The sequence below is a fragment of the Nerophis ophidion genome, linkage group LG18, assembly GCF_033978795.1.
Source record: "Nerophis ophidion isolate RoL-2023_Sa linkage group LG18, RoL_Noph_v1.0, whole genome shotgun sequence".
Classification (NCBI taxonomy): Eukaryota; Metazoa; Chordata; class Actinopteri; order Syngnathiformes; family Syngnathidae; genus Nerophis; species Nerophis ophidion.
In genome coordinates this window covers 10,391,687-10,415,108 of record NC_084628.1, presented here as the reverse complement: position 1 = coordinate 10,415,108, position 23,422 = coordinate 10,391,687, and the positions used below count along the sequence as shown (strand labels likewise).

General features: G+C 40.7%; 1 protein-coding gene and 1 long non-coding RNA gene across 3 annotated transcripts in view; one reads left to right on the top strand and one right to left on the bottom strand.

Annotated features, from left to right (window-relative positions):
- LOC133537589 (uncharacterized) overlaps positions 1 to 1,093 on the bottom strand; it is an 82,077-nt gene extending 80,984 nt beyond the window's left edge. Inside the window, exon 1 of the long non-coding RNA XR_009802731.1 lies at positions 922 to 1,093. This is a non-coding gene — a long non-coding RNA (uncharacterized LOC133537589). The remainder of the gene's footprint in view (positions 1 to 921) is intronic.
- fli1 (Fli-1 proto-oncogene, ETS transcription factor) overlaps positions 1 to 14,345 on the top strand; it is a 129,926-nt gene extending 115,581 nt beyond the window's left edge. For both annotated transcript variants that reach the window (XM_061878742.1, XM_061878741.1), the window contains exons 6-9: positions 841 to 900; positions 1,008 to 1,067; positions 5,112 to 5,159; positions 6,699 to 14,345. In XM_061878742.1, coding sequence (XP_061734726.1) covers positions 841 to 900; positions 1,008 to 1,067; positions 5,112 to 5,159; positions 6,699 to 7,228 — 698 coding nt within the window. In that variant the 3' untranslated portion in view covers positions 7,229 to 14,345. The remainder of the gene's footprint in view (positions 1 to 840; positions 901 to 1,007; positions 1,068 to 5,111; positions 5,160 to 6,698) is intronic.
- The last annotated feature ends 9,077 nt before the right edge of the window (positions 14,346 to 23,422 follow it).

Sequence of the window (23,422 nt, the reverse complement as noted above, 5' to 3'; positions counted from 1 at the left end):
CTCAGCTACAGTCGGGCGGAAGGCAGGGTACACCCTGGACAAGTCGCCACCTCATCGCAGGGCCAACACAGATAGACAGACAACATTCACACACTAGGGTCAATTTTTTTAGTGTTGCCAATCAACCTATCCCCAGGTGCATGTCTTTGGAAGTGGGAGGAAGCCGGAGTACCCGGAGGGAACCCACGCATTCACGGGGAGAACATGCAAACTCCACACAGAAAGATCCCGAGCCTGGATTTGAACCCAGGACTGCAGGACCTTCGTATTGTGAGGCAGATGCACTAACCCCTCTGCCACCGTGAAGCCCCAGATCTCTAAATGTGTTACATTATTTCGGATCATTTAAAAGTCCAGAGCACAAAAACTGCTTTTAAAAACAGTACAGAGAACATGCCTGCCAGTCCCCAAATTATGTCCATTATTAATACCAACTCTTCTACAATGCCAACATTTATTTTCAATTCCGGATCTTAATGGCAGTGGTCTGGAACCATAAGATTTTGGATTTACGTAACTTTGTGGCACTGAATCAAAATATCATAGGAATTTTTGGTAGTCACGTATAAAAAAACACTGGTATAAGATTTTAAAAAAAATACTATAACAGGGTTTTATCAAAAGGGTGGCACTTTTCTCAGAGAGCATAATACTGTCGGGACTTCAATTACCTATTTTTTCTGAATATATTTCATGGAATTATCTCACTTTAAACTCCTTCAATGCATAGATGTTGATGTTGACATAATTAAGTTACGCAGCAGGTTTTAAAAATGTGTTTTCTTCAATCTGTTGCTCATCCCTTTAAGTCATTTAGTGACTCATTTCTTTCCTTTCCAGACCCAACGTATGACGCCGTACGGCGGACGGGATGGTCAAACAACATGCACAGTGCCAAAGGTGAGGACAAGAATCACTTACACAGTCGTTCCCATATCTGCTGGCGTCTCCATGGCAATCCATCTCTTCCTCACACAATCTTTCGGTTTCTCCGTCTTCGTCCACAGGCTCACCGGTGGTGACTCAGAATGTGACCAAGACCGCAGAGCAGCCCAGAGTCCAGCCGGGTAAGCGATTCAGTACCTTCGACACTGCAAACCAGAAATAAGCTTGTATTAGCCAAAGTTGATTAAAACACTTGATATTCATTAATAGTACCGCAAAGATCTGGTTCTGTTCTGATAACACTGCTGCTCCGTCTGTGCTAAAACTCTAGTTAATCCATGGTGTCCTCCTTTCCTCTATGAGTTGTGGTAACAATGCTTTGGAATACATGCTAATTTAATACAGACATCATCAACCTTGAAAAAATAAATTGTTGGTCCCGTTCGTGCCTCTGCAAAGACCTTGTACCATGTCTTTCAACCAATTATGCTCACATTTTACACACATATGCTTGTCAGTCCCTTAAAGGTGTGAACCACATTTTGTGGTGATTTGGCCAAACAAAAACTATATTTAAAGGGGAACATTATCACAATTTCAAAAGGGTTAAAAGCAATAAAAATTAGTTCCCAGTGGCTTGTTGCATTTTTTGAAGTTTTTTTTCAAAATTTTACCGGTCCCGGAATATCCCTAAATAAAGCTTTAAAGTGCCTTATTTTCGCTATCTTCGAAACCACTATCCATTTCCCTGTGACGTCATACAGGGCTGCCAGTACAAACAACATGGCGGTTACCACAGCAAGATAGAGCGACATTAGCTCGGATTAAGACTCGGATTTCAGCGGTTTAAGCAATTCAACAGATTACGCATGTATTGAAACAGATGGTCGGAGTATGGAGGCAGATAGTGAAAATTAAATTGAAGAAGAAATTGAAGCTATTGAGCGAATAGCTATTGACGCTATTCGGCCATAGCGTGAGTGCACCTAATGAAGTGGCCCATAGCATGGCTGCCTTATTAGCATCGCTGGTAAAATGTGCGGACCAAACGATCAGGACTTTCGCATCTTGTGACACTGGAGCAACTTAAATCCGTCGATTGGTAAGTGTTTGTTTCGCATTAAATGTGAGTACCTAGTTTCAAATGTACATACAGCTAGCGTAAATAGCATGTTAGCATCGATTAGCATAGCATGTTAGCATCGATTAGCTGGCAGTCACGCCGTGACCTAATATGTCTGATTAGCACGTAAGTCAACAACATCAACAAAATTCACCTTTGTGATTTTGTTGACTTAATCGTTGCAAATGCATCTGCAGGTTATCCATACATCTCTGTGCCATGTGTGTCTTAGCATCGCCGGTCAAATGTGCAGACACTCTGGCAAATTCAATGGGGGTCTGTCGGCAGATTTCTTGCCAGTGGTGCAACTTGAATCCCTCCCTGTTAGTGTTGTTACACCCTCCGACAACACACCGACAAGGCATGATGTCTCCAAGGTTCGAAAAAATAGTCGAAAAAATGGAAAATAACAGAGCTGAGACCCGGTGTTTGTAATGTGAAAATGAATATGGCGGGTGTGTTACCTCGGTGACGTCACGTTCTGACGTCATTGCTAAAAGACCGATGAACAGAAAGGCGTTTAATTTGCCAAAATTCACCCATTTAGAGTTCGGAAATCGGTTAAAAAAATACATGGTCTTTTTTCTGCAACATCAAGGTATATATTAACGCTTGCATAGGTTTGGTGATAATTTTCCCCTTTAAAGCTCAGTAAAATGGCAGAACTATCTTCTTCAACTACAATGTTTTTTTAACAGGGACGTGCCAATTGATCAGCCACAAACACAGATGAACACTGATGAGTGGCTCGCAGCTAATTCAGGGTCTTCACATTTATTGCGGCCAAAAAATGCATTTATTAGCATTTAATGTATCATTTTCATGTACTAGAGGACAATACTAAATATGACACACAGCGATAGCAAGCCTGGATCATGCATGCCAATAGCGAAGATAACCACTTATCTATGTTAAAACAACAACCAAGAAAAAAGTGCTTAGTAAAGTTTAACGAGTGTAGATGGAACAACACAACAGAATAAAGTAAGCAGATATTAACAGGGAATTAACAAGTGGATCAATAAGAGTTAGAGAGGGGATAATAAGACAAGAACTGTTGGTGTGTCAGTATTGTCACATCCAGTACACGACCATTGTCGATACCAAAAGGTAGTATAAGTATGTAATCGATACGAGAGTGATTAGATCCATATTTGCATTGTCTCAAAAATAATGTTTTCATCCTTTTTGTTCATGTTTACAATCTCAGGGAATAATTCCCTGAACACTGAATGGCTTTGAGGGCAAAATTATTAAAATGAGGAGTTGAGTTAAGTTTGACTTTGAGTTTATTTCGAACATGCAAGCATTCAACCTGAACAATTTCCAGCTTCTCTTTTCAACTTTTCAAGTAGATTGTAGTTTTTGTTGAGTTAGTGTTTACTATTCGCATTGTTTTGGCAAACATTGTATGCAATGAAATAGAAGAAAGAACAACAAGTGGAACAACATTTGTTTTGATAATGTGCTGAAGTTCATTTCAGTCATCAATTGGTCTTTAAATGTGAAATTAACAAGTCATACACTTTAAACCAGTTATTTTCAAACTGTAGTAGTGGTACAGCAAATAATCAATTCAATATTCAAACCCAGTGTTACTGTTCAAACTGTGTTCATTGTTACAGTGGCCAAAATATTGAATGTAATTCTTAAATACAACCTCTGCCTTGTTTTTAATGGATACTTAGGCCTACCACCCTACTGCATTTTTATGGTGGTCATTATGGTGGTACTTTGAGAGTCAAGTATTTTTTGAAGTGGTACTTGGTGAAAAAAGGTTTCTGAGCCACAAAAGTCCATTACATGCAAAGTGATATACGTCAAGCTTTTATGTGTGTTACAATTCTAAAGATCATGGCTTGACCCTCAATAGAAAATCTCAGAAAATGTGGGGCTTTGATAAGCTATAAATTATAATCATCAACATGGTATCAAAAGAACGCTTGCATTATATCGCAAGTTCCATGTTATGAACCTATGTCATATATTAGATTAACCTTGCTGGAATAAACAAACCTTTGCATGATATTCTATTTTCTTTTAGTGTCAGCTAGATTTTAAATATTGTGTTTTTATATTGGTAAAATTCCAACAACACCCATCATAAATAAATACACAAATGTACAGTTAATACAGTTAATCGGTAGGGGTGCTCCAAAAATGTATTTCACATCCGAATCGTGATTTTTATTCATTCCAATTCAAAATAATCACTATTGTTTATCTATTTTAATTTTTTTATAAATGTCTGTAATGATGTCAATGAGGGATTTTTAATCACTGCTATGTTGAAATTGTTACTAATATTAATATTGTTGGTATTATTCATTTTTGTTTCACTACTTTTTGATTGTTCTGTGTCATGTTTGTGTGTCCTCTCAATGGGGCGGTAGAGTGGCCATGCCGGCAACTTGAGGGTTCCAGGTTCGATCCCTGCTTCCGCCATTTTAGTCACTGCCGTTGTGTCCTTGGGCAAGACACTTTACCCACCTGCTCCCAGTGCCACCCACACTGGTTTAAATGTAACTTAGATATTGGGTTTCACTATGTGAAAGCACTTTGAGTCCTTCGAGAAAAGGCGCTATATAAATATAATTCATTTCAATTGCTCTGTTTATTGATATTTTGAATGTTGCTGGTTCAGGTTTGGTTTTGGAATTGGATTGCGTTGTTATGGTATTACTGTGTAGTGTTTGGTTGGATTGATTAATACAAATAAAAATAAAAAAAGAATAAAAAATATTTTTTGTAAAGGACGTTTTTAGGCCATCTCCAAGTTTACTTGCTGCGCATTTAAGTCAAACGTCAGCAACCAAATGGAGGTTTTGTAAGATGTTTTGAAAAGGTTTTTATCATGTTTACTATACCAAACGAATATTGTGAGAATCAGTTTGACTCAAGAATTGTGTTGAATCAAGAATGGATAATCAATTGAATAGTCACCCTAAAAATCTAAATCAAATTGAGTCATGACTTTCCCAAAGAGTCCCAACTCTAGTGATCGGTATTGGTATCGGCCAATGTCACCCACGGATGATCAGTATTCTCCAGTTTTGAATGTACTGTAAGTCAATAATCTTTTCAATCTCCCATCAATCCGCAGATCCATACCAGATACTTGGTCCAACCAGTAGTCGCCTTTCCAATCCAGGTAAGAACGTGGAACGTCATAGGTAGAGATGTCCGATAATGGCTTTTTTGCTGATATTCCGATATTGTCAACTCTTACTTACCAATTCCAATATCAAGCAATACCGATAAATACAGTCGTGGAATTAACACATTATTATGCCTAACTTTGTTGTGACGCCCCGCTGGATGCATTAAACAATGTAACAAGGTTTTCCAAAATAAATCAACTCAAGTTATCGAAAAAAAATGCCAAGATTGCACTGCCAAATTATTATTAAAGTCACAAAGTGCATTTTTGTTTTTAAACACGCCTCAAAACAGCAGCTTGGAATTTTGGGACATGTTCTCTCTGGGTCCTGGGTCAGCGGGGGGTGTATATTGTTGCATCCCGGAAAAGTTAGTGCTGCAAAGGGTTCTGGGTATTTGTCCTGTTTTGTTTATGTTGTGTTACAGTGCGGATGTTCTCCCAAAATGTGTTTGTCATTCTTGTTTGGTGCGGGTTCACAGTGTGACCTGTATGGCTGTTGACCAAGTATGCTTGCGTTCATTTGTGTGTGGGAAAAGCCGTAGATATTATGTGATTAGACGGCACGCAAAGGCAGTGCCTTTAAGGCACGCCCCGAATATTGTTTTCTGGGTGGTAATCGGGAGAAATTCGGGAGAATGGTTGCCCTGGGAGATTTTCGGGGGGGGCACTGAAATTCGGGAGTCCATCCATCCTTTACCGCTTATTCCCTTTCGGGGTCGCGGGGGGCGCTGGCGCCTATCTCAGCTACAATCGGGCGGAAGGCGGGGTATACCCTGGACAAGTCGCCACCTCATCGCAGGGCCAACACAGATAGACAGACAACATTCACACTCACATTCACACACTAGGGCCAATTTAGTGTTGCCAATCAAACTATCCCCAGGTGCATGTCTTTGGAAGTGGGAGGAAGCCGGAGTACCCGGAGGGAACCCACGCATTCACGGGGAGAACATGCAAACTCCACACAGAAAGATCCCGAGCCTGGATTTGAACCCAGGACGGCAGGACCTTTGTATTGTGAGGCAGACGCACTAACCCCTCTTCCACCGTGAAGCCCAAAATTCGGGAGTCTCCCAGTAAAATCAGGAGGGTTGGGAAGTATGACTAATGTGAATCTCTGTACTTCTTCCTACGTACGTGAACAACTCCGTACAGCAACATTTTAAAAAGTCATACATTTAACTTTTTGAAACCGATAACGATAATTTCCGATATTCAATTCAATTCAATTCCTTTTATTGTCATTGTCATAAATAACACTTAAGTCATACATGTCAACGAGATTTCGTTTAAGCTTTGTCCAGCGGCATAGAAACTGCATTGATGTGCAGGTTGACCATAGTTAACAGTTTAGCTTAGCATTTGTTTCTGAGAACACGTATAGAGGGACGTCGGGGGGGTAATATTACATTTTAAAGCATTTATCGGCCGATGATACCGGCAGCCTGATATTATCGGACATCTCTAGTCATAGCCAATCTGCTGCTCAAACGTGGTCGAGTCCAACTGAAGTTTTTCTCTATTCCCCAGGTTCAGGACAGATCCAGCTTTGGCAGTTCCTCCTGGAGCTCCTTTCCGACAGCGCAAACGCCGGCTGCATCACCTGGGAAGGCACCAACGGCGAGTTCAAGATGACGGACCCGGACGAGGTGGCGCGGCGCTGGGGCGAGCGCAAGAGCAAGCCCAACATGAACTACGACAAACTGAGCCGGGCCCTGCGCTACTACTACGACAAGAACATCATGACCAAGGTGCACGGCAAGCGCTACGCCTACAAGTTTGACTTCCACGGCATCGCCCAGGCGCTGCAGCCGCACCCCACCGAGTCGTCTATGTACAAGTACCCCTCGGACCTTGCCTACGTGCCTTCTTACCACACCCACCAGCAGAAGGTCAACTTTGTGTCACCTCACCCGCCGTCCATGCCGGTCACTTCCTCCAACTTCTTCGGACCCACCGCTCCTTACTGGAGCTCGCCCACCGCTGGCATCTACCCCAACCCCAACGTCCCCCGCCACCCAAACGCCCACGTTCCCTCCCACCTGGGCAGTTACTATTAGACAGCGCTATCTAACCACCCACTAGCCAAGCCCACCATTGCGGAAGGCAATGAGGAAGGATGATTATTTTATATTTTTGAAGAATAACTGGATGCTACGGTCCAGAAATGGAATACTACTTACCTTTAGAAGACTTGATGTTTTGGACATGTATCTTCCACATCCTCCTGAAAGCTATCCAAGTATTCCCGGGGCCAAAATTTAAGGACAGAAGAGCAGAATCAGAATTCTTCTGCCAACTCCGCTCACTACCAGACATGGCCCTTTATTTACGGGTCTCAATCTACATCCTCCGGAGTACTTTATGCTTCGAAGCATCTGCTCTTTCCACCATCTACAACCTGCTCGGGGTTTGATATTCCCACCACATCTACAGCAAGTCTTTGTGTGTGTCCCATCTGTAGGATTTTGCGTGTGTGTCGAGTTAGTTTTTTAGGAATTCGCTGGAAAAAAAAAAAGAAAGAAAAGAAGCCCTCACACACTGAAGACCTTTCTCGGCACTGAATGAAAGTTGGCAACTGGAATATGCCATTCACAATTTAATTTATCCTCCAAACTGGAAGGCAAGAGAGAAGGAGTCGAATTGCAGAGAAGGAAGCGCTGTATGTCTGCTGAACTGTTAACTTTCAAAAACGCTCCCAGCGTGGTGGGGGTCCGCACGACGTGTGCAGCTCCGTCGCGCCGAGGAAAGCGGAGAGTTGACACGTAAATCGCGAGTTGGAGCCAGGCCGGGGCGCTGGGCTATTAAACGTTTACCGCGTCGTCGCCGCCAAGCCATGTTTTGTCTCTCGACCGTGTCAGTATTAATGTGAACCGTTGTCCAGTTTGTGTGTCTAATAGGAGGATGCAAAAGTCAAAGGTTGTCAGATTTTTTTATCTTGAAAAAACAGCCAAATATATTGTTTTTTTTCTTTAAATTATAACTAGAAGAACACTTGGAGAGCGCAAACCTCTACCAGGATCTACTGTACCGCCCGTTAGTGTAAAAACTCCGGAATCCAGAGCGTGATCTGCAACACCCCCAAAATGTAATCACTCGTTCCTTATTTCAATTCTAATATTTTCAGATTATTTTTTTTTTTTTGTTAACAGTATGGAAAAAACTGAGTGAACATTAATAATAATTGGATTAGATTTATATCGCGCTTTTCTATTGTTAGATACTCAAAGCGCTCACAGAGAAGTGGGAACCCAACATTCATTCACACCTGGTGGTGGTAAGCTACATCTGTAGCCACAGCTGCCCTGGGGTCGACTGATGTGGCGTGGCTGCCAGTTTGCGCCTACGGCCCCTCCGACCACCACCAATCATTCATTCATCATTCATTCACCACTGTGAGCGGCACCGGGGGCAAGGGTGAAGTGTCCTGCCCAAGGACACAACGGCAGCGATTTGGATGTCAATATGTGGGACGTGAACCTGCAACCCTCAGGTTTCTAGCACGGCCGGTCTCTACCCACTACGCCATGCCGCCCCACATTCTTATCAGTCATCCACTGTCTATGTCTCTGAGGGGGCACACATGCTTAAACATAAGGAAACATAGTAGAAATGACCTGAATCAGGCCTAAAATCCAATCATTTATCCATCAATTTTCTACCGCTTGTCCCTTTTGGGGTGGCGGGGGGTTGCTGGCGCCTATCTCAGCTGCATTCGGGCGGTAGGCGGGGTATACCCTGGACAAGTCGCCACCTCATCGCCGGGCTAACACAGATAGACAGACAACATTCCCACTCACATTCACACACTAGGGCCAATTTAGTGTTGCCAATCAAATGTCCATCCATCCATTTTCTCCCGCTTATTCCCTTTCGGAGTCGCAGGTGGCGCTGGTGCATATCTCAGCTACAATCGGGCGGAAGGCGGGGTACACCCTGGACAAGTCGCCACCTCATCACAGGGCCAACACAGATAGACAGACAACATTCACACTCACATTCACACACTAGGGCCAATTTAGTGTTGCCAATCAACCTATCCCCAGGTGCATGTCTTTGGAAGTTCATTATCTAATTTCGGAAATTTCCACAAAGTTCCATCCGCTCATAATATTTTGAGTTATTTTACTAGCTAACTGGCAGACAGACAATTGCATAAATTCCTGCCAGAGGAACAAATCCCTTTTCCTGCTGTCATTATTGAGATATGGTAAATGGTAAATGGGTTGTACTTGTATAGCGCTTTTCTACCTTCAAGATTCTCAAAGCGCTTTGACACTACTTCCACATTCACCCATTCACACACTGATGGCGGGAGCTGCCATGCGAGGCCCTAACCACCACCCATCAGGAGCAAGGGTGAAGTGTCTTGCTCAAGAACACAACAGATGTGACTAAGGATTGAACCAGGAATCCTCAGGTTGCTGGCACGGCCACTCTCCCAACCGCACCATGACGACCCCAAGAAATAGAGTCCTATTCAAGAATGTCCACAGTCCGTCCCGATTCATTTGTGGCCCAAAGCTCAGCTTTTACTCGACCACAATATGTTCTAAAAATTGATCTTATGAAGTTTTTTTTCTCTAAATATAACATAACTAGAAAAGCACTCTGCCAAGCCCTACTGTACCCAATAGTACAAAAACTCCGGAATTCAGACCGTGATAAGGAACACCCCCAAATTGTAATCACTTGTTCTTTATCCCATATCTGATATTTCTTGAAAATATGACCAAAACTTTTTCAACTATCCATCCATCCATCCATCCATCTTCCTCCACTTATCCGAGGTTGGGTCGCGGGGGCAGCAGCCTAAGCAGGGAAGCTCAGACTTTGCTCCCCCCAGTCACTTCGTCCAGCTCTTCCCGGGGGATCCCGAGGCGTTCCCAGGCCAGTCGGGATACATAGTCTTCCCAACGTGTCCTGGGTCTTCCCCGTGGCCTCCTACCGCTCAGACATGCCCTAAACACCTCCCTAGGGAGGCGTTCGGGTGGCATCCTGACCAGATGCCCGAACCACCTCATCTGGCTCCTCTCGATGTGGAGGAGCAACAACTTTACTTTGAGTTCCTCCCAGATGACAGAGTTTCTCACCCTATCTCTAAGGGAGAGCCCCGCCACACGGCGGAGGAAACTCATTTCGGCCGCTTGTACCCGTGATCTTATCCTTTCGGTCATGACCCAAAGCTCATGACCATAGGTGAGGATGGGAACAGATCAACCGGTAAATTGAGAGCTTTCCCTTCCGGCTCAGCTCCTTCTTCACCACAATGGATCGATACAGCATCCGCATTACTGAAGACGCTGCACCGATCTAAAACAAAATGGAAGAAACAAAGTGGACCTCCTTGTCATCCACTGTTTTTGTTTCTGCGGGAACACACACAGACGTAAACTTAAGGTAACATAGTAAAATGATAGGGATCAGGCCCAAAATATAATCAATAAAAAAAAGTTAAAGTACCAACGATTGTCACACACACACTAGGTGTAGTGAAATTTGTCTTCTGCATTTGACCCATCCCCTTGTTCCACCCCCTGGGAGGTGAGGGGAGCAGTGAGCAGCAGCAGTGCCGCGCTCGGGAATCATTTTAGGTGATTTAACCCCCAATTCCAACCCTTGATGCTGAGTGCCAAGCAGGGAGGTAATGGGTCCAATGTGTATAGTCTTTGGTATAACTCGGCCGGGGTTTGAACTCACGACCTACCGATCTCAGGGCGGACACTCTTACCATGAGGCCACTGAGCAGGTCTGTTTTCTTTTTCTCATTTCGGAAACTTCCAGAAAGCTCCATGAAAATCTTTCCCAGAGCCGTTTGAGTTATTTTGCTAACCAACAAACAGACAAAACAATGACATGAACTCCTGGAGGAGGTACAAATGCCTTTTCCTGGTGTCAGGAGTGTCTAAAGTCTGTCCCGAGGTACATTTGTGGACCAAAACTCAGCTTTTATTCAGCCACGGCATATTCTAAACACGCATCAAAATAATATTTATAAATACCGTATTTCCTTGAATTGCCGCAGGGCATATAGTATGTGCCTGCCTTTAATTACTGCCGGGTCAAACTCGCTTCCCAAAATAATTACCGCATGCTTAGTATTACCGCCTGGTCAAACTTGTGACCCCTGTCATCATTTTCAAAATGGAGGAAGCTGATTTCAATACCACTAATTTGAAATCGCATAAAGGGAAGAAGATTAAAAGCTATTCAGTAGGATTTAAGGTCCAAGCTTACATCACACTCAAATTTTTACTGCATGCCTTTGGTAAGTGCCGGAGTGAAAAGAGGTTTTAAAATAATTAGCGCATGCTTACTTTTACCGCATGCCTTTGGTAAGCGCAGGAGTGAAAAGAGGTTTTAAATTAATTCAAGGAAATACGGTAATTTGCTTTTTCAGCTATAAAACTTATTTAAATACATTTAAGTACCGAGCATATTCTCCTGAAGAATGAGTGCCCTCTGCCGTAAACATTTGATCTTGGTCTTTTTATTTCGTCAGAGTCATTTCGGTTTATACAAAACATAAATGTCCACTGCAGGGGATGCTTTAACTAAATTGCATTTGCATTTAGCGCATAATCAAGTCAAGAAAAGCTGTCGAATATGATTAACTGGCTTGAGCATACACTGAAAAAAATAACTCATAAGATTTACTTGAAAAAATTATTGTAAGTATTTGCACGCAAATGATTTAAGTAAAATTTAATGCTGCAATATCGAGTAACACTCACTTGCCAGTATCAAGTCAATTCTACTTACCGAATAACATAACAGTTGTGAAGATATTAAGTAACGGTTACTTAATTACATCCAAGTTTTAAGTTATATTTATTTAAAAAAATTAAGTAAAGTGTACTTGTTTTTCATCGGCAGGAACATCATTTTACTCCAAATTTTAAGTACATGTTATATATCGTATTTCCTTGAATAGCCGCCGGGGCGCTAATTAATTTATAACCTCTTCTCACTCCTCCGCTTATCAATGGCATGCAGTAAAAAATAGAGTGTGATAAAAAAAATGTAATAAAAAATTATCCTGCGGCCGCGGCCCGGTGGTTGGGGAACACTGCTCTACAACATTTCATCGCGCCCACTTTTACACCATGCTGTCTGCGTGTCAGAAGGACGCATGTGTTTTGCTGCTTCTCATACGAGATTGCAATGCATACTTGCTCAACAGCCATATCTTTTACACTGACAGTTGTGATATAAACAACTTTAACATTCTTACTCATATGCGCCACACTCTGTGAACCCACACCAAACACATTTCTGGAGAACATCGACTCTGTAACACATTATAAACGCAAGATAAGAATTACCCATAATGCCACCTTGCAGTGCTCTGTGTTGTGATCCTAACGGCCGGAGCAGAGCCAGTCGGCCAGAGCTTGTCGTGCTGTGCGCATGCGTTTCAAAACACTAGATTTTCAGAGTAAAGTTTATGTAATATTTTAGGTTTATGTACGTACAACTATTAAACATTTAAATAGTATGAGGAAACATAAGTAAAACTTACTCTTCCCCCATAATTCATGTATTAGGTTAATAAAATGTTTAATTTTACTTAAGAAACTCTAGTTCTTACTGAATGTTAAAAATAATAGGTATAAATTACGACAGTTACTCTAATAGAGTTTACAGCACCAATAAGTCACTTTTTTCAGTGTACTTAATTTTTGTCCCATGCGGCGGTAAAATTTTGGACACCTCTGGTCCCACGGGACTCGTTAACTAGCATCCCTAACTTCTGTACAGTTATTTGGTCTCTCTTGCCTGATGAAAAATCTGACAATTTGTGATATTTTTTGTAATGACAGCCACGGCATTATCATCTCCTTTTTGGGGCGAGTCAGGATCTTGTAGGTCACACTGAGAAGTGTCTTTCTCAAAAAGTTGCATTTTACCAGGGCTGGATCCTAGTTTGAGAGCAGCATGTATGCTTGAATGTTAGTTTCTCACTGATCTATAGGCCAGAGACAAAAAACAAAACAAAACCAAAAAAAAAACTTCAATATAGGACCTCCTCATGTCATCGCATCATATCAGAACATTTTGGTCTTCAGGTGTTCAAGCAAATGCCCTTGTAACACTTCAAAGTAAGTGACGTCGGGCTAAGTTTATCAGAGAACAAAAACTTTTTTTTTTTTTTTTTTTTTTAAATATGACGAGATGAAACAAAGAATTCCTCAGATTCGCAAACGCTGTGCGTTTGTCAGACCTATTTTTTATTGTTTTATATGCATCGGTCAGCTAGGCATTAAAGCAACTTACTGTATAAATTATGCAGAGTTATTTTCATATGTGACACAGTATTAAAAAAAAAGAGACAAGAGAATTAATACGAGTTGACCTCGGTCAAAAATGCAAACCTTTGAAGTCCATTTCTGCTAAGTAGTTTGTTCGGCATTTGAAGTGTTTTTATATTTGTACATTTGGGCAGTACATTTTTTTTTTAACTTTTTTTAATTTTCTTTTTATTGTTAGTACTTCTTCTGAGATGAATTGTGTACCATCCTAAGTGCCTTTTGTGTGCACGAGCTATTTTGTAATTCTCCCTCAAATCACAAGTGACTGCTTTTGCATGCAAGAACCAGGGACTTTTTGACTCTGTATGCAACATGTGATTCCAATGCTTCTTTTAACCACCAAATAGTCCTGGAATCTGTGGAAATTAATATTGTTATTTCATGCAGATATTAACATCCACCAGATTCCTGCTGAAATAAATCAAAAGGAAACCAAAAAATGTCCACTCCAGCCTTATTATTATTATTTTTTTTGACAAGCAAAAAAACAATCAAAAAGGGATCTATGCTACTTCTTATAAGCAATGTATTTTGGATATCAAATATATATATATAAATATATATGTTTGTGCGTGTGTATAATTTCACAATTAACCAATGCCTTATTATTATTATTATTGTCATTCCTGCAATGTATGAAGTCATACCTTTTGAAAAAGGGCTTTTGTATAGGAAATTGTGACAAATAAATGTTTTTACCTCTCAAGTTCTCTCCTGATACCCGTCAATGGCTTCAGCAGCGTTTCCATGGTAACACAGTCTCTTTGTTTGGAGAGTGACTGGCCTTAAGAAAGTTGTTTTGATTTCCGCCTCCCTTTTTATTACATTTACACGACAATTTGTAATAAAATTTCTTGCCATTCAGTGTCTTTGTCATCGTGACGCATGTGTTTTACAGATCAATCGCAACCGCCAGGCTGTGTCGTCACTATCTCAATCAACAATGGAAACCGAATCTTAGAGCAACGCAATTTAATTCATGCACAGAAGGCCTTTTGCTGCAAACCCTGTTTCCATATGAGTTGGGAAATTGTGTTCGATGTAAATATAAACGGAATACAATGATTTGCAAATCATTTTCAACCAATATTTAGTTGAATATGCTACAAAGACAACATATTTGATGTTCAAACTGATAAACATTTTTTTTTTTGCAAATAATCATTAACTTTAGAATGTGATGCCAGCAGCACGTGACACAGAAGTTGGGAAAGGTGGCAATAAATACTGATAAAGTTGAGGAATGCTCATCAAACACTTATTTAGAACATCCCACAGGTGTGCAGGCTAATTGGGAACAGGAGGGTGCCATGATTGGGTATAAAAACAGCTTCCCAAAAAATGCTCAGTCTTTCACAAGAAAGGATGGGGCGAGGTACACCCCTTTGTCCACAACTGCGTGAGCAAATAGTCAAACTGTTTAAGAACAACGTTTCTCAAAGTGCAATTGCAAGAAATTTAGGAATTTCTACATCTAAGGTCCATAATATCATCAAAAGGTTCAGAGAATCTGGAGAAATCACTCCACATAAGCGCCATGGCTGGAAACCAACATTGAATGAGCGTGACCTTCGATCCCTCAGACGGCACTGTATAAAAAACCGACATCAATCTCTAAAGGATATCACCACATGGGCTCAGGAATACTTCAAAAAACCACTGTCACTAAATACAGTTTGTCGCTACATCTCTAAGTGCAAGTTAAAGCTCTGCTATGCAAAGCGAAAGCTATTTATCAACAACATCCACAAACGCCGCCGGCTTCTCTGGGCCCGAGATCATCTATGATGGACTGATGCAAAGTAGAAAAGTGCTTTGTGGTCTGCTTTCCTCCTCTCCAAGGTTCTCATAGTCATCATTGTCACCGACGTCCCACTGGGTGTGAGTTTTCCTTGCCCTTATGTGGGCCTACCGAGGATGTCGTAGTGGTTTGTGCAGCCCTTTGAGACACTAGTGATTTAGGGCTATATAAGTAAACATTGATTGATTGATTGATTGACGAGTCCACATTTCAAATTGTTTTTGTAAATATTCGACATTGTGTCATCCGGACCAAAGGGAAATCGAACCATCCAGACTGTTATAGGCGCAAAGTTCAAAAGCCAGCATCTGTGATGGTATGGGGGTGATTTAGTGCCCAAGGCATAGGTAACTTACACATCTGTGACGGCATCATTAATGCTGAAAGGTACATACAGGTTTTGGAACAACATATGCTGCCATCTAAGCGCCGTCTTTTTCATGGACGCCCCTGCTTATTTCAGCAAGACAATGCCTAGCCACATTCAGCACATGTTACAGCAGCGTGGTTTCGTGAAAAAAACAGTGTGGGTACTTTCCTGGCCTGCCTGCAGTCAGACATGTCTCCCATCGAAAATATGTGGCGCATTATGAAGCGTAAAATACAACAGCGGAGACCCCGGAATGTTGAACGACTGAAGCTCTACATAAAACAAGAATGGGAAATAATTCCACTTTCAAAGCTTCAACAATTAGTTTCCTCAGTTCCCAAACGTTTATTCAGTGTTGTTAAAAGAAAAGGTGATGTAACACAGTGGTGAACATGCCCTTTCCCAACTACTTTGGCATGTGTTGCAGCTATGAAATTCTAAGTCAATTATTATTTGCAAAAAAAATAATAATGTTTATCAGTTTGAACATCAAATATATTGTCTTTGTAGCATATTCAACTGAATATGGGTTGAAAAGGATTCGCAAATCATTGTATTCTGTTTATATTTACATCTAACACAATTTCCCAACTCATACGGAAACGGGGTTTGTACACATATGCTGTCAAACTGTACGCACTCAGGCACATACACAACACAACCTAATTTACAACTGGAGTATTCCATCCGTTATGTTCAAGTTGCATTTTGTTTGCAAAATTAAAAGGATAAGTGTTTTAAGCTCAATAGAACCCACATAACCAACAGCAGCAGCTGTGAGATGTCATGTTACCTTATTTTTCCAGCCCCAACCAAAGTGGAATACTCAGCTGGGAAATGAAGCAATACAAACTTTGCAACACAATCATATGCACTAAGCCCAAAGGATATCAGTGGCAGACTCAAGAGACAAAACAAATACTACACAATGATTAGGAAATAAAATCACATCATGTGTGTATGGGCTGCGATGTACCACCCCAAACAAACACGGTCGTCTGCGACACTTATCCAGCTCTGCTGCTGGCAAAAAAACGCAGAAGGACTGCGTGCGCGTCCATTTGAATAGAAAGATTATGCAACAAGCCAACATGTTTGCTCATCTCGCGATTCAGGTCTTGCTACAGTCACATTAATTTGCCGCTCAAGGTGAATTGTAACGCTTACAGTAGAGAGCAAACAGCACCGAGAGCAATTGTTCTCAGTAAACTTGGTGAAAGTCTAAACATCCAAAACTCAAACTCAAGGCCCAGGGGCCAGATCTGGCCCGCCACATCATTTCTCGTGGCCCGCAAAACCCTGGCATGAATATGCGTCTTTTCCTTTTTGGCAGTAATAATACATCTACTTCTAACAATTTCATATTTTTCCAAACTTGATTTAAGATAGATGGATGGATGGATGGATGGATGGATGGATGGATGGATGGATGGATGGATGGATGGATAGATGGATAGATGGATAGATGGATAGATAGATAGATAGATAGATAGATAGATCCGGCTTATTAGTGATTCCTAGAGCCCAAAAAAAGTCTGCGGGCTATAGAGCGTTTTCCGTTCGGGCTCCAGTACTCTGGAATGCCCTCCCGGTAACAGTTCGAGATGCTACCTCAGTAGAAGCATTTAAGTCTCACCCTAAAACTCATCTGTATACTCTAGCCTTTAAATAGACCTCCTTTTTAGACCAGTTGATCTGCCGCTTCTTTTATTTCTCCTATGTCCCCCCCTCCCTTGTGGAGGGGGTCCGGTCCGATGACCATGGATGAAGTACTGGCTGTCCAGAGTCGAGACCCAGGATGGACCGCTCGCCTGTATCGGTTGGGGACATCTCTACGCTGCTGATCCGCCTCCGCTTGAGATGGTCTCCTGTGGACGGGACTCTCGCTGCTGTCTTGGATCCGCTTGAACTGAACTCTCGCGGCTGTGTTGGAGCCACTATGGATTGAACTTTCACAGTATCATGTTAGACCCGCTCGACATCCATTGCTTTCGGTCCCCAAGAGGGTTGCCCACATCTGAGGTCCTCTCCAAGGTTTCTCATAGTCAGCATTGTCACTGGCGTCCCACTGGATGTGAATTCTCCCTGCCCACTGGGTGTGAGTTTTCCTTGCCCTTTTGTGGGTTCTTCCGAGGATGTTGTAGTCGTAATGATTTGTGCAGTCCTTTGAGACATTTGTGATTTGGGGCTACATAAATAAACATTGATTGATAGATCGATAGATATAAGGGGTGTGGGAAAAAAATCGATTCGATTACGAATCACGATTCTCACGTTATGCGATTCAGAATTGATTCTCTTTTTTTTTTTAAATCGATTAAAAAAATGTATATATTATTTATTTTTAAATCAATCCAGAAAACTAATACACAGCAATACCATAACAATGCAATCTAATTCCAAAACCAAACCTGACCCAGCAACACTCAGAACTGCAATTAACAGAGCAATTGAGAGGAGACACAAACACAACACAGAACAAACCAAAAGTAGTGAAACAAAAATTAATATTACCAACAACAGTATCAATATTAGTTATAATTTCAGCATAGCAGTGATTAAAAATCCCTCGTTTACATAATCATTATCCATCCATCTTCTTCCGCTTATCCGAGGTCGGGTCGCAGGGGCAACAGCCTAAGCAGGGAAACCCAGACTTCTCTTTCCCCAGCCACTTCGTCTAGCTCTTCCCGGGGGATCCCGAGCCGTTCCCAGGCCAGCCGGGAGACATAGTCTTCCCAACGTGTCCTGGGTCTTCCTCGTGGCCTCCTACCGGTTGGACGTGCCCTAAACACTTCCCTGACCAGATGCCCGAACCACCTCATCTGGCTCCTCTCGATGTGAAGGAGCAGCGGCTTTACTTTGAGTTCCTCCCGGATGGCAGAGCTTCTCACCCTATCTCTAAGGGAGAGCCCCGCCACACGGCGGAGGAAACTCATTCCGGCCGCTTGTACCCGTGATCTTATCCTTTCGGTCATGACCCAAAGCTCATGACCATAGGTGAGGATGGGAACGTAGATCGACCGGTAAATTGAGAGCTTTGCCTTCCGGCTCAGCTCCTTCTTCACCACAATGGATCGGTACAACGTCCGCATTACTGAAGACGCCGCACCGATCCGCCTGTCGATCTCACGATCCACTCTTCCCTCACTCGTGAACAAGACTCCTAGGTACTTGAACTCCTCCACTCATTAGACCTTTACAAAAATAAAAACATAAAAATAACAATAGTGTCACAGTGGCTTACACTTGCATCGCATCTCATAAGCTTGACAACACACTGTGTCCAATATTTTCATAAATATAAAATAAGTCATATTTTTGGTTCGTTTAAAAGTTAAAACAAATTTACATTATTGCAATCAGTTGATAAAAGATTGTCCTTTACAATTATAAAAGCTTCTTTTTTTTTTTAAATCTACTACTCTGCTAGCATGTCAGCAGACTGGGGTAGATCCTGCTGGAATCCTATGTATTGAATGAATACAGAATCGTTTTGAATCGGAAAAATGTCTTTTTTGAATCGAAAAAATAGATTCATAATCGAATCGCGACCCCAAGAATCGATGTTGAATCGAATCGTGGGACACCCAAAGCATCGCAGCCCTAATAGACAGACAGACGGATAGATAGATAGATAGATAGATAGATAGATAGATAGATAGATAGATATAGTACTATATTGATTCCTTCAGGAGAATTCCCTCAGGAAAATTAAAATTCCAGCAGCAGTGTACAGAATTGAGATCGAATTTAAAAAGTAAAAAGTAAATAATGGGGGTATAAATGGAAACAAAATAAAAAAATCTTACAATAAGAATAAAATCAAAAAGCAACAATGAGAATAAAAATATAACAGTAAAATAAGAATGTAACTAGCTAAGCTAGGCAGTAGTCATCATGTTATGAAAAAGTATTGCACTGTTGTATTATAATATAATATTGTTATATATATAATATTGCAACACATATTAAATGTTCATACATTCCAAACATTTTTCATGATTTTTAAGCAGGTTTTCCATTAAATTGTTCAATGTAAAAAAAATGTTTACAGTTAAAAAAATTTAACGGTGGTATCGTTTTTCCATTTACATTAATCGACTGTATAAAATACTTTAGTTTACAGCAAAATTAAAATCTTATGTTTTTATGTGTTATGAATTTGCACTAAATTAGTTTTGGTTTACAATTCCGTTGTACAATAAAGATCTATTCTGTTCTATTTCATTCCAAAAGCATTGGTACCGTTTCCATTTCCATTCATGTCTATGAATGTACTCATTAATCCAGGTCAGTGTAATCCCAGGGCATTCATTCGATCGCGACTGGACTGTTTGGTTTGTCTTAGAAGATGTTTCGCCTCTCATGCTCAGACTTAGATGAAGCCTAGTGAGGTATTGGCACCATCCGCTAGACTATATCTGACCAATCTAAGTCTAAGACTACATCTGACCAATCTAAGTCTAATACTACATCTGACCAATCTTAGTCCAAGACTACATCTGACCAATCTTAGTCCAAGACTACATTTGACCAATCTTAGTCCCAGACTACATTTGACCAATCTAAATCTAAGACTACAGCTGACCAATCTTAGTCTAAGACTACATCTGACCAATCGAAGTCTAAGACTACATCTGACCAATCAAAGTCTAAGACTACATCTGACCAATCTAAGACTACATCCGACCAATCTAAGTCTATGAGCATGAACTGATGAAGCCTACTCAGGATGAGAAGAGAAACGTCTTCTAAGACAAACCAAACAGTCCAGTTGCGATTGATTGCATGCTCTGAGAAGACATTTTCTTTTGTTTACTCAAAATGATTTTGTTTTCAGTAAAATGTACTTATTTTTTTACAGCGTACATAAAAAATACATAGATAATTACATATATGTGTATATTATTTACTGTTGCAAGCAGCCCTCTGAGGACTGCCATAGACGCCATGTGGCCCTCAATGAAAACGACACCCCTGATCTAAACAGTGACTATGAGTCTGCTTTAAAGTGCATGCACATGGAAACATCCATGTGGAAAACCAAAATAATTAATACTTAATAAAGATACTCTATGGAGATGCTGAGAAAATATTCCAGTGTCAACTGACATTTTTTTGGGATGTGAATTTTGCAACAACTCACAATTCAATGCGGATACCTTTCACATTTGAAAATATATGGTATCAATTCCCGCTACCTGGGAATCGATACCAGGACTCAATGGTGCCAATTTTCGGTACTTTTGTTTGTAAAGTGGGTCCAAGACAATGACTTATGTTTTGTGTGATCAGCCGTGTACCTTTTTAAAACAATGAAGGTATGTAAATCAATCAATCAATCAATGTTTACTTATATAGCCCTAAATCACTAGTGTCTCAAAGGGCTGCACAAACCACCACGACATCCTCGGTAGGCCCACATAAGGGCAAGGAAAACTCACACCCAGTGGGACATCGGTGACAATAATGACCCAGTGGGACGTCGGTGACAATGATGACTATGAGAACCTTAGAGAGGAGGAAAGCAATGGATGTCGAGCGGGTCTAACATGATACTGTGAAAGTTCAATCCACAATGGATCCAACACAGTCGCGAGAGTCCAGTCCAAAGCGGAACCAACACAGCAGCGAGAGTCCCGTTCACAGCAGAGCCAGCAGGAAACCATCCCAAGCGGAGGCGGATCAGCAGCGCAGAGATGTCCTCAGCCGATACACAGGCAAGCAAGGGAGAGTGGGACGTAGAAGAAAAAGAAAAGAAACGGCAGATCAACTGGTCTAAAAAGGGAGTCTATTTAAAGGCTAGAGTATACAAATGAGTTTTAAAGTGAGACTTAAATGCTTCTACTGAGGTGGCAAACATTTACTGAATTTTTCTGTGTAAATAACTCATTTCGCGATGTATATATTTGCGTCTTAGAGCCGGTGCGGTTAATACGAGAAAATAATGTATCCTAAAAATTTGTGGGTGCGCTCTATAATCTGGAAAACACAGTATTTTCCATTTTTTTTAACCATCCCTACTCCACAGGTCATTAATTATACACAAGGATGGCATGAAAAACGTATTTTAAATAACAATCAATGCATGGAGATGTTCGATACATTTTTTTAATGATTACGAATCACAATTCCAACTGTATCAATAATTTCCAGTGTGCATGGTGAGAAAAAAAAAAGTTTTATATTGAGAAAAATAGGGGTATATTAGAACTGGACAAGGAAAAAACATAGTAAACTGTCGCTTGAACATGATTTGTTTCTCAATTAATCCATTTGTAAATTCCATGCCCATTTTCTTCCAGGCAAATTGCACACTGCAAGAATCATTTTTGCTATCTTTGACTACTACACAAATGTATTTATGCACCAACCATCTTCATCATTCAATGTTACCAGAACCAACAGAAACTATTGATTCAAAAATTACATTCTTTTTCTACGCAATATTTCAATTATTTCTTTGAAGGACAGAAGGGCTGTCAATTTGAGAAGACAAATCTGGTATTTAACAGAACAAACTCCAGGGGGAACACTAACATCACAAGAAAGCCCAGAATGTCACTGTCACAGAAAAATAGGTTTTATTCTTCTCGTGGTTTGCATTTCACATAAGGCCGTTAGCACAGTGGGTCTCAAACTTTTTTCACCAATTACTATATTGGAAGATTAAATACCACCATAATGACCAACAGAAAAAAAATACAATAGTGTGGTAGGCCTAAATATTCACGAAAAACAAGGCACATTTTTTATTTAACAAGTATATCATATATGTATACAACACAACAGTTTGAATAGTTACACTGTGTTTGAATATTCAATTAAGTGATTCTTTGGCATACCACAAGATGGAGCCTGCATACCACTGCTTTTAAAGGATAAAACCATATTTGGTAACACTTTAGTATGGGGAACATATATATATATATTAACCATTAATTAGTTGCTTATTAAAGTAACAAATAATTATTTTAGTTATTTGGACACTAGGAAAACATAAGGGTTAGGTTTACTAATAAGCAATAATTCTGAAGTTATTGAGGGAATACTCTTAGTTAATGGCTTACTGGTTGTATAATAAGGCTATGCAGAATAAGGCATTAATAACTACTTAACCCTTGTGTGGTGCTCGGGTCTGTGGGACCTGTTTTCATTTTTTATTAAAAGAAAAATGATACAATTTTCCAAACTGAGACTCACTGACTTTGGCTCATTTTCTGTGATGAACATATATCAGAATACATATTTAATGACCACACACCATACAATCCCCCTACACATTTCTATTACATATAAGATGTCTGGGTTAATAGAAGTGTGGAAATTGATGTTCTGTGTACCACACACACACTCTCACATCCACCCACCCACCCACCCACACACACACACACACACACAGCAGGCCTAGACAGGAGGAGGACAGAGTGTAGGTACACAGAACATCAGAAGGTCAAATGTGCGAGAAAATGAGAGCAGACAGTGTTGACAAAAAATGTTGCAACCTTGTGTGTCAAACACTTGTATGTTAAAATACTGAACAATTTTTTATTGGGATAAGGTAAAAATATGTTCAGTATTTTATCATAAAAGTGTTTGATTGTGAGGCATTAAAAGCCACAAAATGCAACGGGTCCATCAGACCCACAAACGCTGGCTGATTAACAACAATATGAACATTACACAAGGGTTAATAATGACTAAATAAGAGCCAATATGTTACTAATTTGCATGTTAATAAGCAACTAATTAAAGGTGAATACGTGTT